At 42.3% G+C, this 17,211-nt stretch overlaps 1 protein-coding gene across 1 annotated transcript in view; it reads right to left on the bottom strand.

The window, feature by feature from the left end:
- The window catches only part of LOC143815679 (complement receptor type 1-like), a 184,092-nt gene that overhangs the window by 8,424 nt on the left and 158,457 nt on the right, over window positions 1–17,211 (bottom strand). Inside the window, exons 20-22 of the mRNA XM_077295191.1 lie at window positions 12,686–12,782; window positions 9,453–9,532; window positions 7,662–7,838 (exon numbers count right to left, since the gene is read on the bottom strand). Coding sequence (XP_077151306.1) covers window positions 7,662–7,838; window positions 9,453–9,532; window positions 12,686–12,782 — 354 coding nt within the window. The remainder of the gene's footprint in view (window positions 1–7,661; window positions 7,839–9,452; window positions 9,533–12,685; window positions 12,783–17,211) is intronic.

Raw genomic sequence — 17,211 nt, 5'->3', positions numbered from 1 at the left:
GGTTCTTTGGATCAGTGTGACCCATCAGTATGGGTGGATTTGTGTTCATAGGGGTGTAGGGGTGTGACTATACTGTATTGTTCTCACTTGGGTTGATATATATGTCTGGTTTTTAAATTTGATTTAGTAAGGTTGTTATTTTAGGGTGTATGTTATGCTATTTCCTCTAATAATAGAGGAATACCTCTGTAATCCATTCTAGAAGTTTATCTCAATCTTCATCCACCTGATTAACAGCTCCTCAACACCCCTCCTGCTGTTGAGATTTCACACTGCTCAGTACAAGCTGCAGCTATCAGTCACACTTGGTGGGCAGAGACTGAATACAATTGAACTCATGAAAATTAAACAGTCAGTGATATTTTAACGCCTTAGTGACAGAGCCAATTTGCTACTTAATGACCAAGCCAATTTTTTTTTCAATTCTGACCAATGTCATTTTATGAGGTTATAGCTCTGGAATGCTTCAATGTATCCCACTGATTCTGAGATATTTTTTTTTGTGACATTTTGTACTTCATGTTAGTGGTAAAATTTCTTCGATATACTTGTGTTTATTTTTAAAAAAATGAAATTTGGCAAAAATTTTGAAAATGTTGCAATTTTCAAACTTTTAATTTTTGTAGCCTTAAATCAGAGAGTTGTGTCACACAAAATAGATACTAAATAACATTTCCCACATGTCAACTTTACATCAGCACAATTTTGGAAATGTTCAAATGTTTTTGTTAGAATGTTAAAAAGGTTACAATTTGACCAGCAATTTCTCAGTTTTCCAACAAAATTTACAAAAACATTTAACTGAGTTTGGGGGTTCAATATAACAGAAAATACCCAAAAGTGACACCATTCTAAAAATTGCACCCTTCAAGGTGTGCAAAACTACATTCAAGTAGTTTATTTACCCTTGAGGTGCTTCACGAGAACTGAAGCAATGTGAATGGAAAAAATGAACATTTTAGTTTTTTCAGAAAAAAATACTTTGGAACCAAACTTTTTTATTTTCACAAGGGTTTCAGGAGACAATGAGCCACAAAATTTGTTGTGCAAATTCTCCTGAGTATGCCGACACCCCGTATGTGAGGAAAAGTCACTGTTTGGGCGCATGGAAGGGCTCTGAAGGGAGGGAGCACCGTTTGACTTTTTGAATGCAAAATTGGCTGGTATCAATGGTGGGCGCCATGTCGCATTTGGAGACCCCGTGATGTCACTAAACAGTGGAACCCCCCCAATTCTAACGACAACCCTAACTCCAACACACCCTTAACCCTAATCCCAACCCTAACCACAACCCTAACCCCAACACACCCCTAACCCTAATCCCAACCCTAATCATAACCCTAACCACAACCCTAACCCCAAAACACCCTTAGCCCTAATCCCAACCCTAGCCATAACCCTAACCCTAACACACCCCTAACCCTAATCTCAACCCTAACTGTAATCCCAACCATAACACTAACCACAACCTTAACCACAACACAACCCTAGCCCCAACCCTAAACCTAGCTCAATCCTAACCCTAGCCCAACCCTAACCCTAGCCCAACCTTAACACTAGCTCAACCATAACTCTAACCCTAGCCGCAACCCTAGCCTTAGCCCTAGACCAACCCTAATGGAAAAATGGAAATAAATACATTTATTTTATTACTTTTACCTAACTAAGGGGATGAAAAAGGGCATTTTATTTACTATATTTTTATTTTGATCACTGCGATAGGGTCTATCACAGTGATCAAAATGAACCAATAGGAAAAATCTATTGTTGCCAGATGCCGGCTGACAGATCTTAGCAACAATAGGCCGAGGGACAGAACCGGGGAAGCAGGAGGGTCCAGGGACACCGGAAATACCGGGGGGGATCAAGGGACCCCATTTCTCTCTCCTCTGATGTGCTAGATCACATCAGAGGAGTGAGAAATTAAATGGGAAATTAGACTTTTTTTGTGGTCGCTGTAATTCCATGAATAACCTTGATCGCAACACCGGGGTCGGTAAAAACCAACCCGAATCATGTTCTCTGGGGTCTCAGCTACACCCAGTAGCCGAGATCCCGGAGACTTTCCAAAACTGGGGGGCACTATACACTTATTTCTCAGCGCCATTAAAAAGCAGCACTGAGGAATAAGTACCCTTAACTGCCGCTGTTAACCCCTTCCCGACCTTTGACGCCACGTAGGCGTCATGAAAGTCGGTGCCAATCCGACCCATGACGCCTATGTGGCGTCATGGAATGATCGCATCCCTGCAGATCGGGTGAAAGGGTTAACTCCTATTTTACCCGATCTGCAGGGAGAGGGGGAGTTGTACTTCAGCCCAGGGGGGGTGGCTTTGCCCCCACGTGGCTACGATCGCTCTGATTGGCTGTTGAAAGTGCAACAGCCAATCAGAGCAATTTGCAATATTTCACCTATGAAAATGGTGAAATATTGCAATCCAGCCATGGCCGATGCTGCAATAGCATCTGCCATGGCTGGAAATCATGTTCTGCCCCCCCCACCGCCCCCGATCTCCTCCCCAGTCCTCCGTTCTGTCCGGTACCCCCCTCCGTCCCCCTGTCCGCTCCCCCGTGCTCCTGTCCGCTCCCCCGTGCTCCTGTCCGCTCCCCCGTGCTCCTGTCCGCTCCCCCCCCTGTGCTCCGATCCACCCCCCCACCACCCCCTCATACTTACCGAGCCTCCCGAAGTCGGTCCGTCTTCTCCCTGGGCGCCGCCATCTTCCAAAATGGCGGGCGCATGCGCAGTGCGCCCGCCGAATCTGCCGGCCGGCAAAGTACATTTTGATCGCTGTGGTAGGTTCTATCACAGCGATCAAAATAAAAAAATAATAAATAAACCCCCCCCTTTATCACCCCCATAGGTAGGGACAATAATAAAATAAAGAAAATATATATATATTTTTTTCCACTAGGGTTAGGGTTAGAACTAGGGTTAGAACTAGAACTAGGGGTAGGGTTAGGGTTAGGGTTATGGCATGTGCACACAGTGCGGATTTGGCCGCGGATCCGCAGCAGATTGGCCGCGGATCCGCAGCGGATTGCCCGCGGATCCGCAGCGGATCGGCCGCGGATCCGCAGCGGATTGGCCGCTGCGAATTCGTAGCAGTTTTCCATCAGGTTTACAGTACCATGTACACCTATGGAAAACCAAATCCGCTGTGCCCATGGTGCGGAAAATTCCGTGCAGAAACGCTGCGTTGTATTTTCCGCAGCATGTCAATTCTTTGTGCGGATTCCGCAGCGTTTTACACCTGTTCCTCAATAGGTATCCGCAGGTGAAATCCGCACAAAAAAACACTGAAAATCCGCTGTAAATCCGCAGGTAAAACGCAGTACCTTTTACCTGCAGATTTTTCAAAAATCGTGCGGAAAAATCTCACACGAATCCGCAATGTGGGCACATAGCCTTAGGGTTAGGGTTGGAATTAGGGCTAGGGTTGGAAATAGGGTTAAGATTAGGCTTGTGGTTAGGGTTACGGATAGGGTTAGGGGTGTGTTGGGGTTACAGTTGTGGTTAGGGTTGGGATTAGGGTTAGGATTAGGGTTAGGGTTGGAATTAGGGTTACGGGTGTGTTGGGGTTAGGGTTGTGGTTAGGGGTGTGTTGGGGTTAGGGTTGTGATTAGGGTTATGGCTACAGTTGGGATTAGGATTAGGGGTGTGTTGGGGTTAGTGTTGAAGTTAGAATTGAGGGGTTTCCACTGTTTAGGCACATCAGGGGTCTCCAAACGCAACATGGCGCCACCATTGATTCCAGCCAATCTTGCGTTCAAAAAGTCAAATGGTGCTCCCTCCCTTCTAAGCCCCGACGTGCGCCCAAACAGTGGTGTACCCCCACATTTGAGGTACCAGCGTACTCAGAACAAACTGGGCAACAACTGTTGGGGTCCAATTTCTCCTGTTACCCTTGCAAAAATAAAAAATTACTTGCTAAAACATAATTTTTGAGGAAAGAACAATTATTTTTTATTTTCACGGCTCTGCGTTATTAACTTCTGTGAAGCACTTGGGGGTTGAAAGTGCTCACCACACATCTAGATAAGTTCCTTCGGGGGTCTAGTTTCCAAAATGGGGTCACTTGTGGGGTGTTTCTACTATTTAGGCACATCAGGGGCTCTGCAAATGCAACGTGATGCCCGCAGATCATTCCATCAAAGTCTGCATTTCAAATGTCACTACTTCCCTTCCGAGCCCTGACGTGCGCCCAAACAGTGGTTTACCCCCACATATGGGGTATCAGCGTACTCACAACAAACTGGGCAACAAATATTGTGGTCCAATTTCTCCTGTTACCCTTGTGAAAATAAAAAATTGCTTGCTAAAACATCTTTTTTGAGGAAAGAAAAATGATTTTTTATTTTCACGGCTCTGCGTTGTAAACTTCTGTGAAGCTCTTGGGGGTTGAACGTGCTCACCACACATCTAGATAAGTTCCTTGGGGGGTCTAGTTTCCAAAATAGGGTCACTTTTGGGGGGTTTCTACTGTTTAGGCATATCAGGGGCTCTGCAAACGTAGCATGATGCCCGCAGACCATTCCATCAAAGTCTGCATTCCAAAACGTCACTACTTCCCTTCCGAGCCCCGGCATGTGCCCAAACAGTGGTTTACCCCCACATATGGGGTATCAGCGTACTCAGGAGAAACTGGACAACAACTTTTGGGGTCCAATTTCTCCTGTTACTCTTGCAAAAATAAAAAATTCTGGGCTAAAAAAATATTTTTGAGGAAAGGAAACACATTTATTATTTTCACGGCTCTGCGTTATAAACTTCTGTGAAGCAGTTGGGGGTTCAAAGTGCTCACCACACATCTAGATAAGTTACCTTGGGGGTCTAGTTTCCAAAATGGAGTCACTTGTGGGGAGTTCCTACTGTTTAGGCACATCAGGGGCTCTGCAAACGCAACCTGACGCCCGCAGAGCATTCCATCAAAGTCTGCATTTCAAAACGTCACTACTTCCCTTCCAAACCCCGACGTGTGCCAAAACAGTGGTTTACCCCCACATATGGGGTATCAGCGTACTCAGGAGAAACTGGACAACAACTTTTGGGGTCCAATTTCTCCTGTTACCCTTGGGAAAATAAAAAATTGTGGGCTAAAAATCATTTTTGAGAAAAGAAAAATTATTTTTTATTTTCATGGCTCTGCGTTATAAACTTCTGTGAAGCACTTGGGGGTTCAAAGTGCTCACCACACATCTAGATTAGTTCCTTGGGAGGTCTAGTTTCCAAAATGGGGTCACTTGTGCGGGAGCTCCAAGGTTTAGGCACACAGGAGCTCTCCAAACGCGACACGGTGTCCGCTAATGATTGGAGCTAATTTTCCATTCAAAAAGCCAAATGGCGTGCCTTCCCTTCCGAGCCCTGCGGTGCGCCCAAACAGTGGTTTACCCCCACATATGGGGTATCATCGTACTCAGGACAAACTGGACAACAACATTTGGGGTCCAATTTCTCCTATTACCCTTGGGAAAATAAAAAATTCTGGGCTAAAAATCATTTTTGAGGAAAGAAAAATTATTTTTTATTTTGACGGCTCTGCGTTATAAACTTCTGTGAAGCACCTGGGGGTTATAAGTGCTCACTATGCATCTAGATAAGTTCCTTGGGGGGTCTAGTTTCCAAAATGGGGTCACTTGTAGGGGAGCTCCAATGTTTAGGCACACAGGAGCTCTCCAAACGCGACATGGTGTCCGCTAACGATTGGAGCTAATTTTCCATTCAAAAAGTCAAATGGCACGCCTCCCCTTCTGAGCCTTGCCGTGCACCCAAACAGTGGTTTACCCCCACATATGAGGTATCGGCGTACTCAGGAGAAATTGCCCAACAAATTTTAGGATCCATTTTATCCTGTTGCCCATGTGAAAATGAAAGAATTGAGGCTAAAAGAAATTTTGTGTGAAAAAAAAAGTACTTTTTCATTTTTGCGGATCAATTTGTGAAGCACCTGAGGGTTTAAAGTGCTCACTATGCCTCTAGATAAGTTCCTTGGGGGGTCTAGTTTCCAAAATGGGGTCACTTGTGGAGGCGCTCCAATGTTTAGGCACACAGGGGCTTTCCAAACGCGACATGGTGTCCGCTAACGATGGAGATAATTTTTCATTCAAAAAGTCAAATGGCGCTCCTTCCCTTCCGAGCCTTACCATGTGCCCAAACAGTGGTTTACCCCCACATGTGAGGTATCGGTGTACTCAGGAGAAATTGCCCAACAAAATTTAGGATCCATTTTATCCTGTTGCCCATGTAAAAATGAAAACATTGAGGCTAAAATAATTTTTTTGTGAAAAAAAAGTACTTTTTCATTTTTACAGATCAATTTGTGAAGCACCTGGGGGTTTAAAATGCTCACTATGCTTCTAGATAAGTTCCTTGGGGGGTCTAGTTTCCAAAATGGGGTCACTTGTCGGGGAGCTCCAATGTTTAGGCACACGGGGGCTCTCCAAACGCGACATGGTGTCCGCTAAAGAGTGGAGCCAATTTTTCATTGAAAAAGTCAAATGGCGCTCCTTCCCTTCCGAGCCCTGCCGTGTGCCCAAACAGTGGTTTACCCCCACATATGAGGTATCAGCGTACTTAGGACAAATTGGACAACAACGTCCGTGGTCCAGTTTCTCCTTTTACCCTTGGGAAAATAAAAAATTGTTGCTAAAAGTTCATTTTTGTGACTAAAAAGTTAAATGTTCATTTTTTCCTTCCATGTTGCTTCTGCTGCTGTGAAACACCTGAAGGGTTAATAAACTTCTTGAATGTGGTTTTGAGCACCTTGAGGGGTGCAGTTTTTAGAATGGTGTCACTTTTGGGTATTTTCAGCCATATAGAACCCTCAAACTGACTTCAAATGTGAGGTGGTCCCTAAAAAAAATGGTTTTGTAAATTTTGTTGTAAAAATGAGAAATCACTGGTCAAATTTTAACCCTTATAACTTCCTAGCAAAAAAAAAATTTGTTTCCAAAATTGTGCTGATGTAAAGTAGACATGTGGGAAATGGTATTTATTAACTATTTTGTGTCACATAACTCTCTGGTTTAACAGAATAAAAATTCAAAATGTGAAAATTGCGAAATTTTCTAAATTTTTGCCACATTTCCGTTTTTTCACAAATAAACTCAGAAATTATCGACCTAAATTTACCACTAACATGAAGCCCAATATGTCACGAAAAAACATTCTCAGAACCGCTAGGATCCGTTGAAGCGTTCCTGAGTTATTACCTCATAAAGGGACACTGGTCAGAATTGCAAAAAACGGCAAGGTCATTAAGGCCAAAATAGGCTGGGTCATGAAGGGGTTAAAAGGCATATTGTCTGTCGTTAAGGGGTTAAAAATAAAAACAACAATCTCATAAAGTCTGAGATCTATTTGTAATTTGTATTGTTAAATTTAGTGATACATATGCTTTAAAGGGGTTTATATAAATTGACAAATGGCTTTTCTTTTTTTTTATAAAACAAGAATGGTATCATTCTTGTTTTTGGGTTGTGTATCGTGTATCGGCTTATTCCCATTCAAGTTGATGAGACAGAGCTGAAATAATAAACTAAGCCCATTTACAAGAGTAATAAAATAATTTACAAGAGACAGTTCAGTACAAATTGTATCTAGACTACCCATATAACCTACAATCGTTAGATTTTCGCGACAAAAAGAAAGCGAAATGTTTAACCTCTACACTGGGGTGCACTAGATGACCATTTTCCTTCATCCGTACAAGATACAGATGCTTTTCCAACAAGTTGTAGTGTATTGCACTTGTATGTCACAGTTTCTCCATACAAATACTCATTTTTCTTAAGGCTGTATGATCCATTTTCAAGATCTTCTGGTGGTGAACATTTTTGGACTGAAAAGCAAACCAAGAAAATATTGTTAAATTGATATGTGCTCAAAACTTGAAAAATGTATGCAGTTAACCTAATATAATATACCTGTAAGGGTTAATTGCAATTCACTGTATTGTTGGAGATTTGTGATGTAATATATGATCTGGCCAGGAGTGGGCAGCAGCGAGAGGCCAGAGTTGGAGCTTAGAGGTTTTTGGAGCTCGGAGAGTGGTTGGGAGGAGTCAAAGGGGAGTCTGAGTGGAAGTGAAGTTGCTGATGATTGAAGAAAGTCTGGATAGGGTGGTGCAACTCTGAATCTGTTGTTGGTGGCTCTGGGACACATTGCTCAGCTTGATATGAGCTGATTCAGTGAGGTCAAACAAGTACACAGCATCTTGGGCTAGGCCATGTGAGGCCTTATCTCTAAGGACTTAGCAAAGTCTTGCGTTGGAGAGATCGGCATTCTCTAAGAGTTTCAATACGTCATTTCTGATTATTCAAGGCTCAGACCAGCAAAGACCCTTCTATTTCAGTTTCAGGATGTACTGTACCATCTTTCATCTGAATATATAAATAGCCTTATAGAAGTTCAGTTAGTTAGGAGAAAAAGCCTCCTCTGTGAGAGACCCTTTGAAAACTGCACCAAATAGGTGATTACTAAAGTACTGGCACAATGTTGTTGTTTTATTAATTTATGCATAATAAGGGTAAATCACATTGTATTTTGCTAGCATATAACTATTAATTCTGTTTAAGTGTACTTGCATATAGTCTTATCAGTGTTATTGAGAGTACTGCTGTCATTGTATGTGTTATTTATACACTGTTTACTTACCATCTCTTCCTTTGTTTAATAAATGTAAATATTCACATTATGTTATCTAATCTTTCTGCGTGTCTGCTGAGCAAACATCTTGCAAAAACTTGCTGACAGACTCCCTTTTAAAGGCTTTTTTATTAGGAAAATGTTTTTGTGTCTTTTACTATTTTTGTTCTTATATATTTTTAGACATTTTATTTTCATTATACTACCGGAGGAACTTGAGTCAAATGCCAGTAATTACAAATAATGCTCAAACTTTATTAAATCACATATATAAACAGAATAAAATCAATTTTGTGCAAAATTGTACACAATTCCATGAGCAATCAGTAAATGGTATAACAATATGAGGTAGATGATAAAAAATTCCAAGATAAGTGGGCAATGTGTACTTGCACCTTAGCCCATACGCTCTGATAAGGTATACCGGTACTCACTTATCTTGGAATTTTGTGTCATCTACCTCATATTGTTATACCATGTACTGATTGCTCATGGAATCGTGTACATTTTGCACAAAATTGATTTTATTCTGTTTATATATGTGATTTAATAAAGTTTGAGTATTATTTGTAATTACTGGCATTTGACTCAAGTTCCTCCAGTAGTATAATTCTATTGTTGAGTCGCTTTTGCTCTTATTTGGCCTATAGAGTTGTAAATTGCTGGATTATGGCTCTATACAAGCTGAATGTCAGGAAACTGAGATCTTCTCAGATGCGGTCATACAGTCAGAAGGACTCACTGCGCTGCTGTTTAGGAGTCCTACGAGTGTGTGAGAGACAAATCCACATTTTAGCTAGCATTTTACCTGTACAAACAGGCAAGGTTCCATTCCATCTTCCATTTGATTCACATTTGATAGAATTACTGGGCGAATCCGTTTTATATCTAAAGGAAATGGACAAATATAATTATTTAGCATTGTGTTGCATTTTGTGGACTATTTTGTACAAAATTATTTGTCACTATACTGTATATGAAATGCGCGCGTCTCCTGCCTCCCGTGACGTCACGGCTTGTGATTGGTCGCGTCGCCCATGTGACCGCGACGCAACCAATCACAACGCCGGAACGTAATTTTAAAATCCTGAAGGACCTAAAATTACGTCACGGCTTGCTGTGATTGGTCGCGTCGCGGTCACATGGGCGGCGCGCGACCAATCACAAGCCGGGACTTCAAGTAAGGAAGTTAAAGCGCGAATTTTAAGCAAACAACGCTGCCGGTTCCCTCGCTGAAGTCCAGGCTGCGTCGGAGAGGTGAGTATAGCAATATTTTTTATTTTAATTCTTTATTTTACACATTAATATGGTTCCCAGAGCCTGAAGGAGAGTTTCCTCTCCTTCAGACCCTGGGAAAGAAGCAATTTCTATGGGGCCGCGGCCGGCGGCCGGCGTGTCACTGAAAATGACTACGCGTGTCAGCACTGACACGCGTGTCATAGGGTTCGCCATCACTGCCCTAGTGCCATGTTGCTTCTGGTGCCCAAACTTTTGCATTGGCCCATTTTCCTTTTGTAATTTTTAAAATGTAAAAGATGAAAATATATATCTTTTTTTATTTTTTTGCCTAAAATACAAATGAAAAATGTCATCTTTAACTTTAGACCTTTTAGAGATCATTTCATCTTCAACTTGCTTTTCTGTTCACAATAGCAGTAATTTTGATGGTGGTGCCCAAACTTTTACATGGCACTGTACAGTCACCGCTAACAGCACCACTTACTGTACTGTGAGCTGAGGCTGTAAAAACATCTGTGTAGAGCGAGTTGTCAATCAATGTGCTGGAACACGTTTACAGCTATCTTTCACGGTATAATAAGTGGTGCTGCGAGTGGTGCTATAGCCATGCCATGAACATCTATGACTGAAATCAGGTGACTCTCGGGAGGGAATACATTTCTGTTCTCCTGTTAGTCGTTCTTTCAGTAATACGGTCAGACACCATATTAACACTATTTACCCGCAGATTCATCCTATACCTGCAGGTAAATATCATTTTCCAAGTTACATTTTTAGAGAGGATACTTTTTTCTTATACTAATCACCTAAGCTGCTGTATAACGTGCTTTAGGCCAGTTTTACAGACAAGTGTATAAGGGCTCAAAGAACACAACCTGTCAGCTTCCTACATCACTATGAATACGGCAGTCCGGATTTGGTTTATAGACCCATGGTTGGACCAGTACTTGCAGCCTTAATGCTGGTGCACAAATGAGCTTCTCATACACCCAACTGAAAGTGGCCCTAAGGTATGTGCACAGAACATCTTTTTAGGAAAATGCGCTCCATAATCCTCCTGAAAAAACGCTACAGAAATCCTAAAAAAAGGAACATATGCAATGCAGTGTAAAAATGACTTGCTGTTCATGTGTTTAGGCTTTTGTAATTCAGGTATCCAAAGTCATGGTGGCTACCTCTTGCAAGCAGCTCACTATTTTGTACATACAAGTATGGGTTGACATTGACTTTTAGGATTGCTACTTCCAATAGATGGCACTAGAGTTCTAGTTCTTTTCCTCTCTTAAGAGACAATTTGCATATTTCCCAGAGGAGCATTGTGGCTTTTAGTCTCCTCATCTCGGCATGCTTAGCATGTCAATCTCCGCAAGGAGAAATTATACTTCTTGGATATCGTAGATACAAGTAAAAAGAAAAACGTTAACTTCAGAGCAGCTACAAAAACCAACTACATTAAGATGTCAAAATAGACACTTTAGGAAAAACATGGCCAGCGTTTTCCTGAAGCGTCTTTGGCTTGAAAAATCCAGCAGGTTAGGCAGAGCTTAAAAAGTCATGTGCACATACTGTACATTTAGAGTGCTATTACACGTGATGAAGCCACGGGCACCTTACTGCATGTAGATAACCAGATTGTACTTGTACATGTGACTTTAAACCACAGGAAGTACAGGTGTGGCCCAGCAATAAGTGGTAATCTGTGTTTTGTAAGGGTATGTGCACACGGCACACTGAGCATGTCGGTGAGTTTTCGAAGACGAAGCCGCTCCAGGAAAATGCCGGCAGTGGTTTCGCCGTGCTTCTAGTGAGGACTCAGGTGACTGTGTCTCTTACTCTATACTGTAAAGAATTAACATGTTACTTCTTTTAAGAACTTCAGAATAATGAAACGGTTAAAAGATGTGATAAAATGGAACATGTACACAGTAATGTTGTTTTAAAATTGCTGTGCGTTATGCTCATGTTATGGGGTGCTCTTTGGTGCTTTTTAGGTGGATTCTTGGCTATGTAATAATATCCTAAGTAAAAATCTTTCTATATGGTAGTCTGATTTGCATCAGATTTTCATTATACTCAATGGAGGAAAAAAGTAGCCCCTTCTTTTACAATCAATTTGAAATCTAACATGTAGAGACTGATAAACAAAATTACTTGACTGCATTGATGTTTGAAAAATTTTAAAATGATTTTAGAAACTAGTAACTACTTTTAATCTCTTTAGAAGGTACATGTCAATCTGCGTCGAGCTACATAAATCTCACAATTATGCATCGTAAAACCCCATTTATTGACTGCCAATGGGGTCACGAGGTGTCATGAAAAAAATCTAAACTTATCAACATAGACCACAAAGCAAATTGTGTGCAACTGCAATTTGCCTATAAACTGATTGTAAAATAGTTTTTTTGTGGAATATCGCACCACTTTTATTGAGCAGATAAAAACTTTATTTTGCTCAGTTTGTATATCATTATTTGTATATATATGTGACCTGATGCCAACCTGTTCTTGCCTGCATAACTTTTCCATGTCAATCAGTGCAAATATTTATTGACGTGGCAGCATTATGTCATGGCCATAGGAAATTTACAGAAAAAACAATAAATACCAGTCACAGACTTACGATAGTTCTATAAAATAAAGTCAGAGCCAATTAAACAGTGGTGTTGGAGGTTGGAAAATACAAGGATCCATCTTTTTTATACTTAGCTAGTTTTCATAACCACAACATTATTGTAATAAGTGTTCATATAAAAGTAATTAAAAAAATTAAAATACTCTACACGTTTTTGTTCAACTCACCCCTTTTCACATTTATAAACTGCTTTAGAATCGAATAAAAAGTCTTTTGCGTCCGATATCGCATTCTTTATCGCTGGAGGATGGCCACACGATCTCCCTGTAAATGATGTATGTGTTAGATGACTAAATAAATGTAAATACTTTTTTATCAACATGTATAACTTTAAAATATTTTGATATGCTGCTATATATACTGTAACGTTACGCTTACTGCGTGTCTTGGGGGACACTCGCTTGGCACCGGATTCAAGCACTCAGTCACGGTTTTTCCAATTAAAACAGTCTATGTGGTTTATTCTCTCCATAAACCGTAGAAACATGAACAAGAGGTAAACCGTCTTACATCAGACAGATAAATCCTTAATGTCCATAGTAGAGCTCCGCTCTCTCAGGTCTGTGGGCACTCAGGCTGTGCTATGTCCAGCATGCAGGCTCTACAGCCTAAACACGGTCTCTCTGTATTGTCCACCCAGGACACATGGAAGTCTGCCCACACTGACAGACTCCCAAACACTCACTCAAATGTGCCAAACACACCTCCATTAGGTAGCCTGTAACCACACCCACAGGTGAGGTAACTTCATGCACTGGTCACATGATCATGACATCACTGCAGGTCCTCAAACACAAGCACTTCCCGCAGGAAAAAGGGGTACAGTGAGCACCCTCACCCAGAGGTGAGGTATGTGGGTAGCCAGACCCTCCTATCTCTCATAGCTACCCGCAACAAGACCCAGGTGCATTAAGCGACATCTTTAGTGCTTATGTGCACTAAAGGCTAAATACTCCGGGTTGCATCGCAGGGAGCATCCATCCCTGTGATACATACCTCCCATTAACCACGCGACCACCAGTCACACCACAATACAGCAGAGGTGTCAAACTGCATTCCTCGAGGGCCGCCAACAGGTCATGTTTTCAGGATTTCCTTAGCATTCCACAAGGTGCTGGAATCATTCTGTGCAGGTGATTAAATTATCACCTGTGCAATACAAGGAAATCCTGAAAACATGACCTGTTGGTGGCCCTCGAGGAATGCAGTTTGACACCTCTGCAATACAGTATACAGAGAGAGAAATAGACACACACATACTCCAAAAGACTTGCTGCACTGATTGAATACTTTTTCAAGCCACTGTATATTATATACATATATATTACACCCACAAACTTAAATATCTGGACCCGTGGAAGCGTGTACAACGCGAAACGGTCGTCGTCCTGTCTCTTTTGCCTGCATAACCTGCACTTGTCCTGCCCGCATCACCTTGTCCATGTAACTCGTTGAGAAATAAAGGACTAAAGATATTTATCACAAATATCTGAAGTGTTGCTGCTATTTTTCTTCTCTATGGGACTTTTTTCATGTGTTTTCTTCAGCAAGCACCTTCAACAGTGTGATCATTAGTGTTGAGCGATACCGTCCGATACTTGAAAGTATCGGTATCGGAAAGTATCGGCCGATACCGGCAAAGTATCGGATCTAATCCGATACCGATACCCGATACCAATACAAGTCAATGGGACTCATGTATCGGACGGTATTCCTGATGGTTCCCAGGGTCTGAAGGAGAGGAAACTCTCCTTCAGGCCCTGGGAACCATATTAATGTGTAAAAGAAAGAATTAAAATAAAAAATATTGCTATACTCACCTCTCCGACGCAGCCTGGAGCTTACTGAGGGAACCGGCAGCGTTGTTTGCTTAAAATTTGCGCTTTTTCTCCCTTACGTGAAGTCCCGGCTTGTGATTGGTCACGTGCCGCCCATGTGGCCGCGACGCGACCAATCACAGCAAGCCGTGACGTAATTTTAGGTCCTTCAGGATTTTAAAATTACGTTCCGGCGTTGTGATTGGTCGCGTCGCGGTCACATGGGCGACGCGACCAATCACAAGCTGTGACGTCACGGGAGGCTGGACACGCGCGCATTTTAAAATGCGCGCTTGTCCTGCCTCCCGTGACGTCACAGCTTGTGATTGGTCGCGTCGCCCATGTGACCACGACGCGACCAATCACAACGCCGGAACGTAATTTTAAAATCCTGAAGGACCTGAAATTACGTCACGGCTTGCTGTGATTGGTCGCGTCGCGGCCACATGGGCGGCACGCGACCAATCACAAGCCGGGACTTCACGTAAGGGAGAAAAAGCGCGAATTTTAAGCAAACAACGCTGCCGGTTCCTTCGGTAAGGTGCGGGCTGCGTCGGAGAGGTGAGTATAGCAATATTTTTTATTTTAATTCTTTATTTTACACATTAATGTTGTTTCGATACCGATACCCGATACCACAAAAATATCGGATCTCGGTATCGGAATTCCGATACAGCAAATATCGGCCGATACCCGATACTTGCGGTATCGGAATGCTCAACACTAGTGATCATATCACTGCAACGTGTCCGTGATTCAGAGTCCACCCTGTGATACCTGTGAGTAAAGTGCGCTTCTCAGTGCCATTCGTATTTTCTTGGTTTTGGACAAACTTAAATATATTTTATTGGGATGTTATGTTGGTATATGATATACAGTGGGTACGGAAAGTATTCAGACCACTTTAAATTTTTCATTCTTTGTTTCATTGCAGCCATTTGGTAAATTCAAAAAAGTAAATTTTTTTCACATTACCCCCTTTCTGACATCTGACGTACTATCCCGTCGAGGTGGGCCCGTATGACCACCGACGGGATAGTACGTCATACGCGATCGGCCGCGCTCACGGGGGGAGCGTGGCCGATCGCGGCTGGGTGTCAGCTGCATATCGCAGCTGACATCCGGCACTATGTGCCAGGAGCGGTCACGGACCGCCCCCGGCACATTAAACCCCGGCACACCGCGATCAAACATGATCGCGGTGTACCGGCGGTATAGGGAAGCATCACGCAGGGAGGGGGCTCCCTGCGTGCTTCCCTGAGACCCCCGCAGCAACGCGATGTGATCGCGTTGCTCCGAGGGTCTCCTACCTCCCTCCTCGCCGCAGGTCCCGGATCCAAGATGGCCGCGGCATCCGGGTCCTGCAGGGAGGGAGGTGGCTTACTGAGTGCCTGCTCAGAGCAGGCGCTGGTAAGCCTGCAGCCCTGCACAGCAGATCGCCGATATGACAGAGTGCTGTGCACACTGTCAGATCACCGATCTGTAATGTCCCCCCCTGGGCCAAAGTAAAAAAGGAAAAAAAATTTTTTCCACATGTGTAAAAAAATAAATAAAAAATAAATTCCTAAATAAAGAAAAAAATATATATATTATTCCCATAAATACATTTCTTTATCTAAATAAAAAAAAAAACAATAAAAGTACACATATTTAGTATCGCCACGTCCGTAACGACCCAACCTATAAAACTGTCCCACTAGTTAACCCCTTCAGTAAACACCGTGAGGAAAAAAAAAAAAAAAACGAGGCAAAAAACAACGCTTTATTACCATACCGCCGAAAAAAAAGTGGAATAACACACGATCAAAAAGACAGATATAAATAACCATGGAACTGCTGAAAACATCATCTTGTCCCGCAAAAAAACGAGCTGCCATACAGCATCATCAGCAAAAAAATAAAAAAGTTATAGTCCTGAGAATAAAGCGATACCAAAATAATTATTTTTTCTATAAAATAGCTTTTATCGTATAAAAGCGCCAAAACATAAAAAAATGATATAAATGAGGTATCGCTGTAATCGTACTGACCCGAAGAATAAAACTTCTTTATCAATTTTACCAAACGCGGAACGGTATAAACGCCCCCCCCAAAAGAAATTCATGAATAGCTGGTTTTTGATCATTTTGCCTCACAAAAATCGGAATAAAAAGCGATCACAAAATGTCATGTGCCCGAAAATGTTACCAATAAAAACATCAACTCGTCCCGCAAAAAACAAGACCTCACATGACTCTGTTGACTCAAATATGGAAAAATTATAGCTTTCAAAATGTGGTAACGCAAAAAATATTTTTTGCAATAAAAAGCGACTTTCAGTGTGTGACGGCTGCCAATCATAAAAATCCGCTAAATAACCCGCTATAAAAGTAAATCAAACCCCCCTTCATCACCCCCTTAGGGAAAAATAAAAAAATAAAAAAAAATTATTTATTTCCATTTTCCCATTAGGGTTAGGGTTAGGGCTAGGGTTAGGGTTAGTGTTAGGGCTAGGGTTACGGCTAGGGTTAGGGTTAGGGCTAGGGTTATTGCTAGGGTTAGGGCTAGGGTTATTGCTAGGGTTAGGGCTAGGGTTAGGGCTAGGGTTATTGCTAGGGTTAGGGCTAGGGTTATTGCTAGGTTTATTGCTAGGGTTAGGGCTAGGGTTAGGGCTAGGGTTATTGCTAGGGTTAGGGCTAGGGTTAGGGCTAGGGTTATTGCTAGGGTTAGGGTTATTGCTAGGGTTAGGGCTAGGGTTAGGGCTAGGGTTAAGGCTACAGTTAGGGTTGGGGCTAAAGTTAGGGTTAGGGTTTGGATTACATTTACGGTTGGGAATAGGGTTGGGATTAGGGTTAGGGGTGTGTCAGGGTTAGGGGTGTGGTTAGGGTTACCGTTGG

Source organism: Ranitomeya variabilis, chromosome 3, assembly GCF_051348905.1.
Source record: "Ranitomeya variabilis isolate aRanVar5 chromosome 3, aRanVar5.hap1, whole genome shotgun sequence".
In the NCBI taxonomy this organism is placed as follows: Eukaryota; Metazoa; Chordata; class Amphibia; order Anura; family Dendrobatidae; genus Ranitomeya; species Ranitomeya variabilis.
This window is presented reverse-complemented; position numbering and strand designations above follow the sequence as displayed.